This window comes from Syngnathoides biaculeatus, chromosome 13 (genome assembly GCF_019802595.1).
Source record: "Syngnathoides biaculeatus isolate LvHL_M chromosome 13, ASM1980259v1, whole genome shotgun sequence".
In the NCBI taxonomy this organism is placed as follows: domain Eukaryota; kingdom Metazoa; phylum Chordata; class Actinopteri; order Syngnathiformes; family Syngnathidae; genus Syngnathoides; species Syngnathoides biaculeatus.
This window is the reverse complement of record NC_084652.1, coordinates 20891708-20910682: the sequence shown is the minus strand read 5'-3', so window position 1 is coordinate 20910682 and position 18975 is coordinate 20891708. Positions and strand designations below refer to the sequence as shown.

The 18975-nt window shown below is 43.0% G+C and overlaps 1 protein-coding gene across 1 annotated transcript in view; it reads right to left on the bottom strand.

Annotated features, from left to right (window-relative positions):
• The window catches only part of zswim5 (zinc finger, SWIM-type containing 5), an 87772-nt gene that overhangs the window by 8140 nt on the left and 60657 nt on the right, over positions 1-18975 (bottom strand). Inside the window, exons 4-14 of the mRNA XM_061840511.1 lie at positions 17778-17926; positions 16361-16511; positions 15700-15876; positions 13781-13957; positions 10817-10963; positions 10557-10694; positions 3299-3450; positions 3090-3192; positions 1444-1579; positions 721-878; positions 364-527 (exon numbers count right to left, since the gene is read on the bottom strand). Of these exons, the coding sequence (XP_061696495.1) occupies positions 364-527; positions 721-878; positions 1444-1579; positions 3090-3192; positions 3299-3450; positions 10557-10694; positions 10817-10963; positions 13781-13957; positions 15700-15876; positions 16361-16511; positions 17778-17926 (1652 nt within the window). The remainder of the gene's footprint in view (positions 1-363; positions 528-720; positions 879-1443; positions 1580-3089; positions 3193-3298; positions 3451-10556; positions 10695-10816; positions 10964-13780; positions 13958-15699; positions 15877-16360; positions 16512-17777; positions 17927-18975) is intronic.

Below are 18975 nucleotides of genomic sequence, written 5' to 3'. Positions count from 1 at the left end.
TGCAAAGGCTGCTGCGTAGTCTCAGTCAGACTCTGCCTCCAGCCGCTTCAAGGTCAATTTAGTTTGAGACCCCTGATCTATTGTATGTCAAACGTCTTCAAGTCAGGCTGTATTTAATGCTCTGTATCCTCTTTCTAGGAAAAATAAGTTTTAAACGACTGAAAGAAAAAAAAACATGTTGATTGTGCCAAAGGGATCATTTATTTTATTGGGCGAAAACATTGTTTGTAGTGAGACTGTTGAGGCTTGGAAGGTCCAACCAAAATTAAGTACAAAGTGTCCTCAGCTCCTCATCACTATAAAATGACATAGAGTACTTCAAAAACTAACTAATATGAGCGTACACAGACCCACATACAATACCTGAAGTCCTAGCTCCAATGCCACATTGAGCAGAGTTATATCAGGCAGGCCGTCTGCAGGTGTAGCTATTTTGAAGGCATCCTGGGCTAATTTAAAGATTAAGGAAGAAGAGTGGATGTTTTTCTGGATGGCTTCCAGAACTGTCCTCAATCTCAACACGTCACCTAAGTAAAATTAGAATCATTTTTATTTCCCAAGAATATACATATAAAAAAAAGGAATTTGTCTCTTGTAGTTGGAGGCACTCTAGTATGACAAACATTTGAGACATAATACAAAACAGTATACAAAAGTAGTGTTAAACATTACGATTTTCAATGTTAAGGAGGCTGTTCAAGATGCAGCTCGAACTGTTACCTTTAGCAGCAGTTAGCATAGTCGAAGCAAGCTCACACTGCTGCGACTCCAAGTGCCCTAGAGTGAACCAGCGTGGATATCTACTTGGAACGATGGAAATGCCATGATGAGGGTGACTGACATCCCCAGAGCTTGCAGATGACTCCAGAACTGGCAACCTGAAGAAAATACACAACTTCATCCATCCATCCATTTTCTTCATCGCTTATCCTCACGAGGGTCGCGGGGAGAGCTGGAGCCTATATCCCAGCTGTCAACGGCCAGGAGGCAGGGTACACCACGAACTGGTTGCCAGGGCACATCGAGACAAACAGCCCAGAGGATTACGAGGATAATACCTAATAGCTACTCCCATTTTCATGAGTTAAAAAAAAAAAAATTCAAGTGCCAATATATTATCCAGGTTATCTCTAGGATCAGATCACATTTTATCTAAAGAATTAATATGGTATGTTTTTATTGGCATCCCTAAATTTGTGTGGGACATATAGAGCGCTGAAATTTTTCTCAAAGACACGATTTGACAACACTTGCAGATAATAGATGGCACAGTTGATTCTTGCAATTTTATTTATCCCAATAACACAATAATATGTATCACTCACAGACCACACATATATCAAAATTTTATGATTACAACTTAGCAAGCAGTGTACCAACATCTGACAGAGCAAAAAGGGAAATAAAAGAACAGCTTCAAGTACAGTAGGTAAGGAGTCTGACCTCATGGCGCGGAGAGCCACCTTATACGCTAGGTCTGTATCATGTGGCAGCAGTGCAGAAAAGAGATACTTGGTAAACGTGTGCATAGGAACACTTTCCCTATGGATGACTTCGCCTAGACCGCTGAAAGGACCAGCTGTTGAGGCAAAGAATAAAACATTCACACTTTCCTGCAAAAACATTGGATTACACATTTTTTTTATTTCATGCTTTTATTTTTTCGACAGAATGAAAACATTTGGGTTTGACACCCAAAAGGTAAATATGACATCTAGATTTCAGTTTTTATTTCCAAGTATTTATACCTGCACCTGATTTGTATAATTTTCATTGCTATGTTTTTATTTAGTCAAGTTTAAATACAATAGGTATTCTTGCACAATTTCATAGCATCATTTGTCTTGGAATGCCAATTTAAGGTGAGCAAAAGCATTAAGATAAAATAAAAACAGATTACACCAAATCAAACTTAATATTTAGTTACAAATCCTTTGATTGCAATACCTGTATCATGTCCTGTGACCCCACATCACCACCAAACTTCTGTGATATTATTTTCTTTTATGATCCTTTGCAGGCTTTCCCTGTGGCCTCATGCAGTTGTGTTGTTTGCTTGGAATAGTTATTTCCTTAAGTTTTCTCTTGAGCATGTGAAATGAATGGCCTACAAGGTTCATTTCTGAAGATTGACTTGACTAATCGAAAACCATTTTCTATATACAACTAAATTGATTTCAGTCTGAGATTGTGTTACATCATCACTACAGAAGTGTGAGTAGATCCCACAAGAAGCCACACAAGCTGAGGAAATTACATTACATTGCCTCCCCTAATCATTCTCTCATCAGTGCATAATATTATATATAATATTGTATAATATATAATTTTTTTAGGCTCTCTGTATTGTCCGGTACAGTGCTCATGAGTGCTATGCATTTTTTGGTAGAGCTTCTGTCCTTATATTCGTGAAGTCTCCTGCAAATATTAGACTGTGATACATTAATTGCAGCTCTCAGGAGCCTGTTGTGGTTATTTATAGTTGTTTTATAGTCCTCAAATTTATATTGCTTTTGTAAACTGCTGTTGTTTTCCTTATTTGGACGTTGGTTGTATTTTAACACACCTTATTTTTTCAGTACATTCCAAATACTTGTACTGGCTACAACCAATATTTGTTTAATATCTCTGATTCATTTCTCTTTTCTCTCAGCTTCACAATTGTTTTTTTTTTTTTTTTAACCTCTGGACAGCTCTCTGGTTTTTGAAGATGGTTACATCTCTGTCTTTGTAGTCTGCACAGCCACATTTCAAAATTTAAAACCGAACGTAATTTCTTACCGTTCTCATTGTGTGAATAATGTTCTAACACCTTTGCTCACATGAAAAATCGATGGGCTTCAAGTAAAGTTCACCAAATTATGTATCTGATCAAGATCTAAATACTTGAAAAGTCTGAAAGGTTGATCTTTTCTCACATTCAACTAATAATGCCAAATCCAAAAGTTTTTTTTTTAATAGCAAAAAGAAAGGAATCGACCTCACTGCTACAATAATTTGGGAGGGGGGTGAATTTTCATTTAGAATAGGCTTGATAGAGTACAAATGCTGTAACATGAGTCTAACATGTCAAATATTGATTGTTTTACCTTCTAGTAACTGGATGGTCTGTTTACGGAGTGCATGGACCAGCACATCATCCAGCTGTAGCTCTTGCAGCTTTGCAACAATTTGCTCTTCATTGCGGCAGACCTACACAACAACCACGAAAGATTCAAACTTTACACATGCCTCAATATTCTGTATGTTTTGTGTTCAATACAGTGTGTCGTTGCCTACAACTTCAAAACTTTCGTACCTTATCCTGAGCGTAGAGGCCTTCTGGCATTATCCTTTGTTGGCCCATACCCATTAGAGTCACCTCTAAAGCAAGAGTCAGGTAGGACTCTCCTGCGTCATGACTGCCCCAAACTGGCACATGGTGGTAAACTGGACGTCTGGGCTCACCGTCTTATAGATGGAGGAAAAGGAATATGAATCAGATCATAATTTAAACCATTAGAGTTGTTGCTGTTATGCATTTAGGGGTAAATAAATCAAATTTCCTTCTTCGCCGCTTTATTCACTCCAACTAGCCATAGATTAGCATTTAATTTTAAACATGTCCAACTAACATTGCTTTGTTTTAAAAAGAAAAAACCCAATATATTTTAACATTCACGTGTAACATTACTAACTTTGCATGACTTACTCCTGCTTGGATTAAACTTAAATAAAGAGTGTCCAGTAGACAGTATGGATGGCTTATGACCAAGAGTCCACATGTTCAACTCCCTGACTAGGACAGGGATAAAATTGGTGCGAATAAATGAGCAGCAGTTAGTCCACCATTAAAAGTCCACCTCCACTGTATTATCCTGAATCAGATACAGCTGTGTGAAGTCGTTAGCTGCATAAAGTCACCTGTCTACCCCATACAATCAATAAGACTCAAACTTGTAACATGGCCAAGACAAAAGAGCTCTCCAAAGACACCAGAGACAAAATTGTACAACGCCAAAGGGCTACGGAGAAATTGCCAAGCAGCTTGGTGAAAAAAGGTCCACTGTTGGACCAATCATTAGAAAATGGAAGAAGCTAAACATGACGGTCAATCTCAATCGGAATGGAGTCCCATGCAAGATATCACCTCGTGGGGTCTGAATGATCCTTAGAAAGGTGAGAAATCAGCCCAGGACTACATGACAGGACTTGATCAATGACCTGAAAAGAGCTGGGACCACCGTTTCCAAGCCAACTGTTGGTAATACACTAAGATGTCAAGGTTTGAAATCATGCATGGTACGGAAGGTTCCCCTGCTTAAATCAGCACATGTCAAGGCCAGTCTTAAGTTTGCCATTGACCATTTGGATGATACAGAGGAGTCATGGGAGAAAGTTTTGTGGTTAGATGAGACCAAAATGGAACCTTTTGGTCATAATTCTATGAACAGTGTTTGACGGAAGACGAATGATGAGTTCCATCCCAAGAACATCATCCCTACTCTGAAGCATGGGGGTGGTAGCATCATGCTTTGGGTGTATTTTTCTGCACATGGGACAGGACGACTGCACCGTATTAAAGAGACTGATGATTAAAGAGATGCATGACTGTGGTCATGTATCGTGAGATTTTGGGGAACAACTTCTTTCCCTCAGTCAGAGCATTGAAGATGGGTCATGGCTGAGTCTATCAACATGACAATGATCCGAAGCACACAGCCAGGAAAACCAAAGAGTGGCTCCGTAAAAATCATATCAAGGTTCTGGCGTGGCCTAGCCCATCTCCAGACCTAAACCTAATATAAAATCTTTGGAGGGAGCTGAAACACACTGTGTTTCTCAGAGACAGCCCAGAAACCTGTCTGATCTAGAGAAGATCTGTGTGGAGGAGTAGGCCAAAGTCCCTCCTGCAATGTGTGCAAACCTGGTGAACAACTACAGGAAACGTTTGACCTCTGTAATTGCAAACAAAGGCTACTATATCAAATATTTACATTGGTTTTCTCAGGTTTTCAAATACTATAAATAGCTGTATCACACAAATAGATCATTAAAAAAAAATCATACATTGTGATTTCTGGATTTTTTTTTTAGATTATCTCTCTCACAGTGGACATGCACCTACGATTAAAATTTCAGACTCTCCATGATTTCTCAGTTGGAGAATTTGCAGTATAACAGGGTGTTCAAATACTTATTCTCTTCACTGTAAATGAAAAAAAAAATAGTAATAAAAATATTTTTTGGTTAAGTGCTTTGAGTTACTGACATGCCGAAAGATGAAAATCCTCCAGTCCTTCTGGTTAATTCCAGACAAAGTTATGATCCTTCTACCACACTTTGCTTTCTACCAGGAATCCCAAGGTTTTGTGAAAACGCTGGTATTTGGGATCCCTCCATAATTCCCTCCAACCTGCTCCAAGCAAGATGCTGCAACCACCAAGCTTCATTGTACGTTTGGTATTCTTGTGGCGATAAGTAGTGTTGTGTTTGAGGCAAACATATTGTAGTTTTTGGAATTATGGCAAAAATGTTTGACCGAGGTTCCATTGGACTACAACACATTGTATGGGAATATTTGGAAGAGTTGAAGTGCGTTGTAAAATATAGACAAGGTTAGATGTTTTTCTTTGTAAGATTAGGATTCTGTCTTCCCACTATCATAGTCCAGACATCCAAAGATTATGTGAGAATGTCGTCACATGTATTAATCAGCCAGTACTAACAGAGTCTCTACAGATCCTTGCTGTCAGTCTCTTGGCAGACTCCCTGGCCAATTTTCTTTTACTCTTTTCATTAATTTTGGAAGGATGTCATGTTTTTATCACTGCTGTTATTTTCTCAACTTGATGATGACTGTCTTGACTCTGTCCATCTAATATCTTGAACCCTTTTGGACCCTTCTCTTGACTGATATTTTTTACTCACCTTTTGTTTTATTTCATTTTTTTCTTCAATTGCATCCCACATCTTATAGGCAACAGTACAGTGATGGTTAAAGTTTAATGTGTAGTACACACAGAAAACACATCTAATATGACCTTAAAGCTCAAATGTCATCCGTATAAACATTCTAAAATAGATATTGGAAAGGAAAAAATATATAACAATATTCACTTTAATGTCTATATGAAAAAATAAATGTGAGCGGAGAAAGAGTCATCCATGCACAAAGATGCAGAAGTGTCATTCTACGATATCCAAGTGGTCGCCATATTGGCTGCATCCTCCTTCCGTGACCTCACCCGGATATTCGCCAATGAAAACACGCGGTGCACCCTAACTATGGGAGACAAACGCGCCCCTTCTGACACGGAAGATCTTTTTGAAAAGGAGAACACCACACAACTGAGTGAAGTTACCGGGCAATATTACACTATTGTTTTGAGCCCTCGGGGAAATATTACACCATTGTTTCGAGCCATATTCAGATGATATGCGATCACGGCCAAACCGCATCCCCGTCCGATCCACCTCCGCGGCGGATATGAGCCATCGCGGCTCATCGCAACCGGCCGGTGTGCCTTATGACGGAGCTGAGCGGTGCTGCTTTAGGTGGTTGCTCATAGACGCCGCAGTACACGATGAACAACACAGACGAGCCGGGGAGCTTTACTGCGTGCACGCGGCTGAGGCATTCTCGGCTGGGTTCTTCAGATTCGCCCCCATCTGCAAAGCCCGATGCCGTCCGACGCGCGCATCGACATATTTCGTACGCGGATCTTTTGTTACGTTATGAGAGACCCATTACGTGGTCCGCCCCAAACTATTATTTTTTTTTAGTAGCTGTATACACACCTACCTGTTATTTGGAACCCACGAAGCTCTCGTCCTCTGCACCCTTGCAATCCATTTTTCACAACGAACTGGGTCTCTTGCAAACTTTTGAAGGGTAAATCCATTCTCCCGAGTGTTCAAGCAATGTCCACCAATGCAATGAGCCGGCATTTTGGCTAACATGAAGGAACAATGAGCTACCTTCCCGGAGGTAAAACTAATGGAAACAAACGAGTCCACTTGGGGGTGCCGATGTCCTTTACGTCACTTCCTGCTTAATCTTGAAAACAAATCCCTAAAGAGGATTTTCATGGCTGGAGTTATTAATGAAAAAATGTCAGCCGGTATGGACCCAGCCGTTTTTTCACCACAAAACATGATTTTGACGTCTATGGCTTTTTGTAATTTTCGGCATGAAAATCCTCTTGAGGGATTTGTTTTCAAGAAGAAGCAGGAAGTGACGTACAGGGCAGTAGCGCACTTAAGCGGTCTCGTCTGTTTATACTAGTTTTACCTGCTGGAAGGTTGCTTGTTGTTCCTTCGTGTTAGCCAAAATGCTGGCTTGTTGTAATGCTGGATATTGCTTGAACATTCGGGAGGATGGATTCACTCTTCATACTTTTCCAAAAGATGCGGTTCGTCGGGAAAAATGGATTGCACAGGTGCAAAGGACAAGAGCTTCATGGGTTCCAAATGACAAGTAGGTGTGTATACAGCTACTAAAAAAAAAACAATCGTTGGGGGGGGTGTAATCTGTAAATCAGGGGTGCTAAATGTGTCGATGTACGCATCAGAAGGCTTCCATGCAGCAGTCGACAAGGCCGAGCCGGCTGCCGGCCTTGTCAACAAGGCTTCGTGCAGTTTGGCTGCGTCGTCGTCATCGTTCGCGAGCGGCGTTGTTTTTATCACCGCCACGCACAGATGGATCGGGGAGGGAGGTGGTTTGGCCGTGGTGCGCATATCATCTTAATATGGCTCGAAACAATAGGGTAATATTGTTGTGTGTCAGTTGTGAGATGTTCTCTTCTTCAAAAAGAGCTTCCATGTCAGAAGGGGTGTGTTCGTCTCCCATAGTAGGGGCTACAGTGTGTTTTCAATAGCGAATGTCTAGGGTGATGTCACGGGCAGCACAAGCAGCCAATGTGGCGACCACTTGGATGTCGAATCACACTTCCGCAACTTTGCGCATGGATGACGTGCTCTCTGCTCAAATTTATTTTTTCGTATAGACATTGAAGTGAATAATGTTATACGTATTTTTCATTACAATATCTATTTTAGAATGTTTATAGGCATGACACTTGGGCTTTGATGGAATACTTTGTCCAAACTAATAGGAATGGGCACACACATTAAAAGTTACTAGATGAGGGTTTCAGTGTTTTTTTTAATGCCAGAGTTATCCCCAGATTTCACCGAGAAACATCTTTAAATTGGAAAAATATTATCGAAATTCCTCTCTCGCTCAGACATTCCAATGAGCCCGGCTGGAAAACTGACAGCCAATCAGCGTTTGCCACGGCTGCAGTGCTTGCTGTTCTGACCCTCCATTGCTTGTGGATTCATGTCACAGAAAAGAGAACGTCCACTATCTGGCATTTTGTGGCCGATTTTTGTGAAAAATAATTCCAAAGCAAAACAAAACAAAATAGCATGATGTACAATGTTCAAGCCTGTGCGCTTGAGCGAGAATACACACAGCCGGCACTTGACGTGTTGGAGAGGGGCGTGGCACTAACAATGAATAATAATCCCATTATATGGACCGCAGAGATATGTTTGATGCTTTTCTGAGGAGTTGGTTTCGATGAAGAGAATATGCAGCAGGCGTGGCCAAACTTTTTCTCCCCCAAGTTGTACTTTTCAAGCAGCCAGCCTCTCGCGATCGACCGGCGGCGGGGGTGGGTGGTGGGGGTTGCATGCTTGGATCGCCTTAATTAGTCATGTTGTGTGCTAAGAGTCAACAAAACATATATAACAGCGAGTCGATGCTCCGTGTTATTACTACTCCCGCTATTGAGCAAACAAAACAAAAATAACAATGTACAATGTTAGAGCGTTTGAGCCAGAATACACATAGGCGGAACTCGACGTGTTGGGAGGGGCGTGGCACTGATGACGAACAATAACAGTCCCATTATATGGACTGCTGAGATTTGATGCTTTTCTGAGGAGTTGGTTTCGATGTAGAGAATATACAGCAGGTGTGGCCAGACTTTTTTTTTACCCCATGCTGTACTTTTCAAGCAAGCCTCTCGCGAACGACCGACGGCGGAGTGGGGGTTGCACGCGCGGATCGCCGTAAATAGTAACTGGGAAGTGTTGTGTGCTAAGATCCAACAAAGAGAGTTTAACAGCAAGTCGATGCTCCGTGTTATTACTACTCCCGCAATTGAGCAAACAAAACAAAAATAACAATGTACAATGTTCAAGCATTTGAGCCAGAATACACACAAGCGGAACTCGACGTGTTGGGAGGGGTGTGGCGCTGACGACGAACAATAACAGTCTCATTATGTGGACCATGGAGATTTGTTGCTTTTCTGAGGTGTTGGTTTCAATTTTGAGAATATACAGGAGGCGTGGCCAGACTTTTTTCTACCCTAAGTTGTAGTTTTCAAGCAGCCAGCTTCTTGCGACGGACCGGGGGCGAGGATGGCGGGAGGGGGGTGCAGGGAGGTTTGCACGCGTGCATCGCCGTAAATAATAACTGGGAAGTGTTGTGTGCTTACACGTATATAGCCATCCATCCATTTTCTTAGCTGTACTATGGTCACAGGAGTGCTGGAGCCTATCCCAGCTGTCAACGGGCAGGAGGCAGGTTGCACACACACGCAGACACCGGTAGAACAACGGGCAGGACGCAGGTTACACACACACAGACACGGGGAGAACATGCAAACTCCACACATGGAGTTCAGGGATTGAACCACTGCCCTGCCTCATAAAGTATGTTGTTGCTTATACAGTCCCAGCACGAGAGGCTATAACTAAGCGGCTAATAACCAGTAATGATTAAATGCGTGCAAATTTCCCCGCTGATGAACGAGCCTTAACTGTGACAGCCACAGCTTTATCCTGTCAGGTTGACCCCACGGGAGGTTAAGGAAGGAGAAATTTGGACACGTTTTCTCAGTTTTGTTGCACAACACATCGGCATCTTGGCTTAGCTACAACAAATGGTCTGTAATGCTAAGCACTGGCGATGTCAGGGGCAAGGATGTTTCTTCCGTGTTAGGCAGTGAAAGCCAGCACATATCCAGATTTTGCTTGGATTTCAAAAATGTGCTTTACTTTAAATTTTTTTTTCAATTACTGTTCACAATATATGTAATAATATTTCACATTAGAGGGTTTATTGCACATATGTATTTTGAACAAAGTCCTCCCTTAAACAACATATTTCTGACTTCTCCATAGGGTTCCATGCTAATTTATGCAGCATAATAGATCCCAGTCCTGCCATTAGAACATAAGAGTCTATTGTATGTTGAGTCACTGCTGATGAGCTGGTTCACCTTAGCTGTGGTTGACAATGCATTTACTTGTTAGCCCAATAGGGAAACTATTAAACCAGCAAGTATTGAGGTGCATTCAGTGAATTTCAAAGAAAAAAAGGCCACACTGCATCTTATTTTTGTTTAATATGTCAGTTGAAGGTTTAGTGGACCGCAGGTTTGCTGATAACCATATCAGTAATATGGGTAAAGGAAAACTCAATTGCCAACATGATTTTGGCAAAACTTTACCACACTAAATACCACTATTACTCAGTTGAAAATTACAATATTTTGTACCTCCAGTGTCCATGGAACTGTCATCATCGACTCGGCATGTTTCAGTGAGTGTGGTAAACAGGCAGCCAATGGGGTCCAGAGGGTGTCCTACCCAACCTTCCAAGTTAGTGGTGGTAGTCACCCCCCTCTGAAGAAGCTCTAGTGGAGGGACAAAAGCAGAGTAAGTGGGCTTTGTTATTCCCAAGTCAACCCAAAACATAAAATGTTGTAAACAATAAAGAAAGGTGGTGTGTGTGTGAATGTGTGTGTTGGTGCATTACCTTTCTTTTGGTGTTTATAAATATCCATTTCTCGCTGCTGCAGGAGGCGCAGCGTGTTGATGATAGCAACTGCCAATCGCAAAGCTTCCCTGGAGTAACCGTGGGAACGTAGGGCATCTACACGGGCACATGCTGTTGGTACGTGGTCTGTGTATTTTTATAAAAGGCAAAGTGGAAAGAAATTGAAAATAGAGGTCTGCACAATGCCTTTACCCATTTCAATGTGTTTATTGCTGCTATAACATTTGTTAAAATTGGTAACTGATTAAAATTTTTATTTTCTGATAACTGTGTGTCCCCTCCTTGAGCTGTCACCTTATCGTGGTGGAGGGGTTTGTGTGTCCCAATGATCCTAGGAGCTAAGTTGACTGGGGCTTCAAGCCCCTGGTAGGGTCATCCATGGCAAACAGGTTCTAGGTGAGGGCCCAGTCAAAGTACAACTCCAAAACCCTATGATGACCACAAAAATTGGATCTTGGTTTCCCTTACACAGACGCGGGTCACCGGGGCACCTCTGGTGTCAGACCTGGAGGTGGGGCTCGAAGGCGAGCGCCTGGTGGCCGGGCCCGAAAGGGTAACACTGGGTCCCCCCTTTCAATGGGGTCACCACCTATGAGAGGGGCCATAGGGGTCAGGTGCAATGTGAGCTGGGCGGGGGCCAAAGTCGGGGACCTTGGCGATCCGATCCCCGGCTACAGAAACTAGCTCTAGGGACATGGAATGTCACCTCTTTGGCAGGGAAGGAGCCAGAGTTGGTGCGTGTGTTCGAGAATTTCCGACTTGATATAGTCGGACTCGCCTCTACGCACCGCTTGGGCTCTGGCACCACTTCTTTTGAGAGGGATTGGACTTTGTTCCACTCTGGAGTTGCCCACGGGGAGAGACGCCGAGCAGCTGTGGGTATACTTATTGCCCCCTGGGCCTGTACGTTGGGGTTTACCCCGGCGGATGAGAGGGTAGCCTCCATCTGCCTGCAGGTAGGGGGACAGGTCCTGACTGTTGTTTGTGCTGATGCACCAAACAGCAGTGCAGAGTACCCACCCTTTTTGGAGTCCTTAGAGGGAGTGCTGGAGAGCACCCCCTTTGGCGACTCTATCATTCAGTGGGGGACTTCAATGCCCAAGGGGGCAATGAGAGTGAGACCTGGAAGGGTGTAAATGGGAAGAACGCCCGCCCCGCCCCCCCAATCAGACTTGAGTGGTGTTCTGTTACTGGACTTCTGTGCTCATCACGGATTGTCCATAGCAAACACAATGTTCAGACATAAGGGTGTTTCACATGTCCACTTGGGACCAGGACACCCGAGGTCACAGTTCATGATCGACTTTGTGGTCGTGTCATCGGACTTGTGAATGCATGTCTTGGACACTCGGATGAAGAGAGGGCCGGAGCTGTCAACTAATCACCACGTGGTGGTGAGTTGGCTCCGATGTTGGGGGAAGATGCCAGTCCGACATGGCAGGCCCAAGTTGTGGCGGTAAGTTGGTTGGTGCCTGTCATGGCGGCAACCCACAAACACGTTAATGGACATCAACAGTGAGGGGTGCTGTCGAGCTGAAGAAGGAGTCCTATTGGGAATTTCTAGTCTGTGGGACTCCCGAGGCAGCTCATAGGCTTCAGCTGGCCAAGCGGAATGCAGCTTCAGTGGTCGCTAAGGCAAAAACCCGGGAGTGGGAAGAGTTCGGTGAGCCCATGGAGAACGACTTCAGGACGGCTTTGAAGAAATTCTGGTACACCATCCGGCGTATCAGGAGGGGGAAGCAGTGCACTGTCAACACTGTGTATAGTGGGGACGGGGCGCTGCTTACCTCAACTCAGGATGTTGTGAGTCGGTGGGGAGAATACTTCGAAAACCTCCTCAATTGCACCAAACGCCTTCCTAGGAGGAAGCTGAGTCTGGATGCTCTGAGGCGGGCTCTTCTATCTCTGGGGTTGAGGTCACCGAGGTGGTGAAAAAGCTCCTTGGTGGCAGGACCTCGGGGGTGGATGAGATTCGCCCAGAGTTCCTAAAGGCTCTGGATGTTATGGGGCTGTCTTGGTTGACACGCCTCTGCAACATCGCGTGGACATCGGGGACAGTGCCTCTGGATTGGCAGACAGGGGTGGTGGTCCCCCTTCTCAAGAAGGGTGACCGGAGGGTGTGTTCCAACTATAGAGGGATCATACTCCACAGCGTCCCTGGTAAGGTCTACTCAGGAGTACTGGAGAGGAGGATTCAGGAGGAACAATGTGGTTTTTGTCCTAGCTATGGAACAGTGGACCAGCTCAACACCCTTGGCAGGATCTTTGAGGGTGCATGGGAGTTCGCCCAACCACTATACATGTGTTTTGTGGACCTGGAGAAGGCATTTGACCGTGTCCTTCGGGGAGTCCTGTGGGGGGTTCTTTGGAGTCTGGGGTACCGAACCCTCTGATACGAGCTGTTCGGTCCCTGTACGACCGCTGTCAGAGTTTGGTCCGCATTGCCGGCAATAAGTCGGACTCCTTTCCGGTGAGAGGTGGACTCCGCCAAGGCTGGCCTTTGTCACCAATTTTGTTCAAATTCTTTTATGGACAGAATTTCGGGGGCGCAGCCAAGACATAGAGGGTGTCCAGTTTGGTGGCCTCAGCATCGCATCTCTGCTCTTTGCAGACGGTGTGGTTCTGTTGGATTCATCAAGCCGTGATCTCCAGCTCTCACTGGAGCGATTTGCAGCAGGGTGTGAAGCGGCTGGGATGAGAATCAGCACATCCAAATCTGAGACCTTGGTGCTCAGTCGGAAAACGGTGGCGTGCCATCTTTGGGTCGGAGATGAGATGCTGCCCCAACGCCTCGGGATTCCTCCGGAAGAATGGAAAAAGTGTCTGGGGAAAGGGAAGTCTGGGTATCCCTGGTGAAGCTACGTCCCCCACGACCCGACCCAGAAAAGCGGTAGATAATGGATGGATGGATGAATAACCATGTGTATGTGTGTGTGCATGTACCGAGCCACAGGGGGAGTCCTTGTGGATTAAATAGCAGACATTCCTCGTCTCTCTGGTGTGATGGGGACATGTAGTAATCACTGCTGATGATCCTCTGGAGGTGGCTTCCTTGCCAGTGGAGATTGCAAGCCTCAACAGCCCTGCTGAACACTGTCCGCCTGGGCCTTGACAGAGAGTCTGACATGCAAAACACATACTCAACATCAGCGATATTGTAATGTAGATACGTATCTAGATGTAAAAATGCACAGAAACCAGTATCAGTATCCGTGCTGGTACTGTACATTTGTACTAAGACTCATAAAAATGCTTTGTTACTAAGCAACCGATAACACCAACAACTTGACATATACCTTCCAGGTAGGAGTTATGTCAGCCGTGTAGAGATACTTTAAGGGAAACAAGGATGACAATGGACCTTTCCGATGGCGACCTTAAGCTCCCCTCCCTTAGCCATGTCCCACAAGCTTTCAAAATGGCGATTGAACATAACATGTTTGAAGCTGATTCTCTATCACATATTCCAGATAATATTGGGGTATGTTTTTTGCCAAATGAGTCAGACTTGTTCAAGAGAGTTCTACAGAGAGGTCTCAACTATTTCACTCAAGGATATGTACACGGAGAATTTTGGATGGAGTAGAACGCAATGTAAGCGTTACAGCGAAATGTTGGTGATCGATGTAAAAACCTATGAAGCCTCACAAACTTCATATTGAAATCCAACAGGATAAAATAGTGGAATCATACTGCGCATGTAAAGCAAGGTGAGTACTTTTTACTTGGAAAGATCACGAGGAATACCAACGTAGTCTTTATAAGTGAGTGAGTGTATTCATTTGACTCGGCTCGTAATCAAACCCAGTGCTCGGTCTTAAAAGTCTGATGTGATACAAATGGGCAAATAGACATTTCTCTTGCATGACATTGCGCATTTAGTATCACTAATCCGACTCTTTGGCATAAAACATTACACACTTCATTCAGTTGGTCATTGATACACTAACAAAGTGAAAGTTGCTCTCCTGCAATGTCAAATCAAACTCAGAGAAGATACTTCTCCCTCACTTACCTTTGAACATACAGCCTTGTGTTTGTTGATATTGTCCAAATTTAATTGTACGTGCGGTCTTCCGCGAGCCTTAATTCATCGTAGACACTTCGTCAACGGTGTTTTAGGCTTTGGAAAATTAATCAACAGGGCCCCTTGTAACCCAGCAGGATATCTTTCATCAGAATTGCATGTTCCCCAAGCACATCTGAGGACATTTTCTTCATAACATTAACTTTTCTTTTTCTTTTTTACTGACAACCAGCATTGCTTGTGGGACAACACGGCGAGAGGGGCATGTCAAGCCAGGGGTTAAGACAATGCGGTTATCTGATTGGCTTTTATTGTACGAGTGATTGACAGGTCGGAAAGGTCCTTTGACAGGAAATTATGCTCTCCAAAATGGAAGATGGCGGCCACCTGAGAGAATTATGGGGATGGAACGTCTTGCAAGGGGGTCTCTCAAGGTCTGAACTGGGCACCTGAGTTCATATCACGATGCCAGTCCAGGGCACTGCAACATGGCATATTCGTTCATTTTCATCATCAAATGTAAGTCTGGTGGTACATCTACTTACGAAAGTCTCAATAATGAAAGATTCATGTTACGAAAACCTCCCCAGAAAATATTTGTCTCTAGTTATGAAAAACATTCAGGATTAGGAACGGATTAGGCTATTTACATGTAAAATGCGTTTCTATTTATGAAGGTTTCACGCCACGAAGTGACTTTCAGAACAGCTCAATTTCCTAAATAGAGGCACCACTTTACTTGTACTCGGGCAGAAAAAAATGGTATCCGTACATCTCTAAATGTTTAGTAAGACTATACTGTAATTAATTAATTAATAAGTATTTTGATACTGACCCTGGGCAAGGTTGCTCTGTGGCAGGGCATTGGTGATGTTTGGGAGCTCGCTACCATAGTTGCCATCTTCCAGCGGGCATACATCCATGTCGCTCCACTTCTTCAGCTGCTTAAGCCAAGTGCTCTTCTCCTCACTTTTACAGTGAGGGTTTAATACCACACATACCCACAATGCACCTAGGGCAGTCACATTACCAACTCATTGTACATGGTTTTTCAAGTGATCAAAATACTGAGTAAAACAGTGGTGAAAGTAGTAAAAAAGGCAGGATACACATTTTTAAACAATACAAGTTTCAAACAGCAAGTCTTATTTCTTTACCAGAGTTTGTCAAACATTTGTTTTAACAACACTTTATACAGCAACCGGTTGGTTTTTGTTTTTCAATATTACCATGTATCATTAAAAATGGTTGTTTTTTTCTTAGTTGATTCAGTGAGATCAATGGCAAACAGGAAACTAATTTCTGTTCTCTTCACCCACCTAGGAAGTGTTCTCAGTGACCTGAATGCTCTGATTAATTGCTCAGAATCTAAGCAACTTTATTGATTTAAAGCCTTAATTGTTCACTCTGAGCCATGAGATAGAGGATAGACCCAGACAGGTAAAGAATAGGGAGAAACCACATAAATCCTTTTTTTTTTCCCTGACAGTTCTTACCCAACTCATCCCAAAGTTGCCTGCATTTGTCCGTCATGCCTGTGCCCTGCTGTCTCCATAGTGAAAGTCGGGAGTCTGCCATAAACTGTTCTGTTATGAGAGTCAGCATACGGGCACCATTGGAGTCACGCATTCTTAGCATCTCACGCACCTAGAAACACCCCCCACCCCCCAAAAAGAGTTTTTGTTACAGTTTGTAATTAGTAGTCTTTCAAGTCAGTTTAACTGACATATGGAATGCTCAACATGAAAGAAAACTATAATCAGCCTAATCTACTGTGAAAATTATCACGAGGCCAGGTTTGGACAGATATTAATACAGGAGCAAGGCATATCAATTTTTCTCTTTATATTTCTTATCCAATACAGGACAATTTGACTTTTAGAAAATGCATGACTAGCACTTTTTTGGTATCCATTCAATATCCCTGAAAATCAAAAGCAGAAAATTTAACAGCATATATTTTTCTGTCTTCAGAGTGAATTTATTTCACATTCAAGAGGCACCAAGAAAGTGCATCTATATAATCTCAAAAATTGAATGAGCATTTCCAGAGTTATACTGAACCATGCTGAAGACCTGCTAATACTCAAACTTTAAAAAAAATTATTTTTTAAGTTCCACATGTTGTTGTGGCCTCCGGGTGCCATTTTTCTTTGTGCTATTGAAATGAATACAGATGGTTCACTTGACAAACATAAATTTAGTTCCAGACCAATGTGGCATTTCTCAGTGCTGAATAGCAAGTTCAATAGTAATAATTCAATAATTTTGAATAGTATGTGTTAAATCCTTTTTTGAAATACACGGTTGACGACTAGTTAGTACGTCTGCCTCACAGTTCTGAGGACAGGGGTTCAAATACCGGCTCCGTCCACGTGGAGTTTCCGTCTTCTCTCCATGCCTGTGTGATTTTTCTATGGGTACTCCGGTTTCCCAACACATCCCAAAAACATGCATAGTAGGTGGATTGATGTCTAAATTGGCCATAAGTGTGAATGTGTTTGTTTAAATGCGCCATGCGACTGGCTGGTGACAAATTCAGGGTGTACCCCATGTCTCAGCCATAAACAGTTAGGGTAAGCTCCAGCACGCCCAGGATGGATATAATGGATGGATGGATTTCTCTCCATTTCAACAATGTGTAATACAAGCTAATTACTGAATGCAGAAAGTTCTAGAATAGAAGAGAATTTTTTTATTTCTGTCAGGACTGTACCTTTTCTTAGGAGAGAATTGCATGTCTACACATTTCTATATGTCAGTACTTGTGCGGTTTCATGCCTTCAAAAACAAATACAATATCATAGCATTAAATTTTATCTCCTGTGTGTTCAGCCTGCTTGCTTACTGGTTGTGCTTTTCAAGAGAAACTTGTGAAGAATACTAAAGTAAATCCAGCAGAAGAAAATATACCTTGGCAAACATGGAGTTGAGTTGCTTCCCAGAGCCGTAGTATCCTCCCTGGGACAGAAACTGCTTGACTTGTTCCCTGACTTGTTCTTCATCCAGATGCCAGCAGTTGTCATCGTCAATGCTGGCACCGGCAGTTGGATCAGGAGCACCTGGAGGAAGACAAACACGCACACTTAAATAGCAGGTCATCATGTAGAAACATGGGGGGATAAAGCATAAAATGAAAATTAGTGCAAACTTTTGTTGGTGTTTGAATTCATTTGCTCGCTCAATTGTGTCATGTTCTCAGACTCAGTTTTATTAACAGATCGAGAGCATGGGAAATGAATTTCAAAACATACTCTGTAAAAAACCATCAGACTTCCTCTTTAGTCCAAGATTTGCCCAGCTCTGCAAATTGAAATCAACAAAATGAGGAATACACTATTTATCTTATTCTCTGCAGCAGGTTTGCTTTGGTTTTCTTTTTTCTTCTGTTCCACATTTTGTGTGTGCGCGCGTGTGTGTGTGTGTGTCACTGTTTCTAAAAAGTCTGATTTGGAAGGGGCAAAGGAAGGGGGCAGGGATTTGCCTTGATCAAAGCAAGAAGCAGAGGAACTGAAAAGACTCGTGTTTCAATCTGGCTGTGGGAAACAACCACACAAATGGTAACATTCCTCAATCAAAGCCTTGCTCATGGATAAACAGCCGCCATGACCTGTTGTCTTGACAAACATAGACAGGAAGCACGATGTTGGTTTGCTGAGCTGGAGAGCTGTAGAATGTCAATATTAACGAAGCAGGATGAAACTGAAAACAAAAAGTGTTTAGAAGGCTACTTCAAATTCACCATGTCGCTAATTCAGGTAACTCCTCTGATGTTCCATTTCTTTTCATATTTTCTCCAGTTACTTGACTTTTTCTGCAATGTTCTCAACCATTCTGCCTCGAGTATGAGGATGGGAAATGGTTGCAGAAGTCTAGTAATGAAATGAGCCATTTGAAACCAGCCTTTGCAAGTCTCAGGTACAGCAAGGTTCTAATGTGCAATAGCCTTTGGGCTTACATACAGGCTATTTAATGGGTGGAACGCTTTCCAACTGGTATATAGTGGAGCAAATAATTATCTGATCCCCCACTGATTTTGTAAATTTACCCAAGACACAAACAGTCAATGATTTCAATGGTAGGTGAATTTTAACAGAAACAGAATATAAAA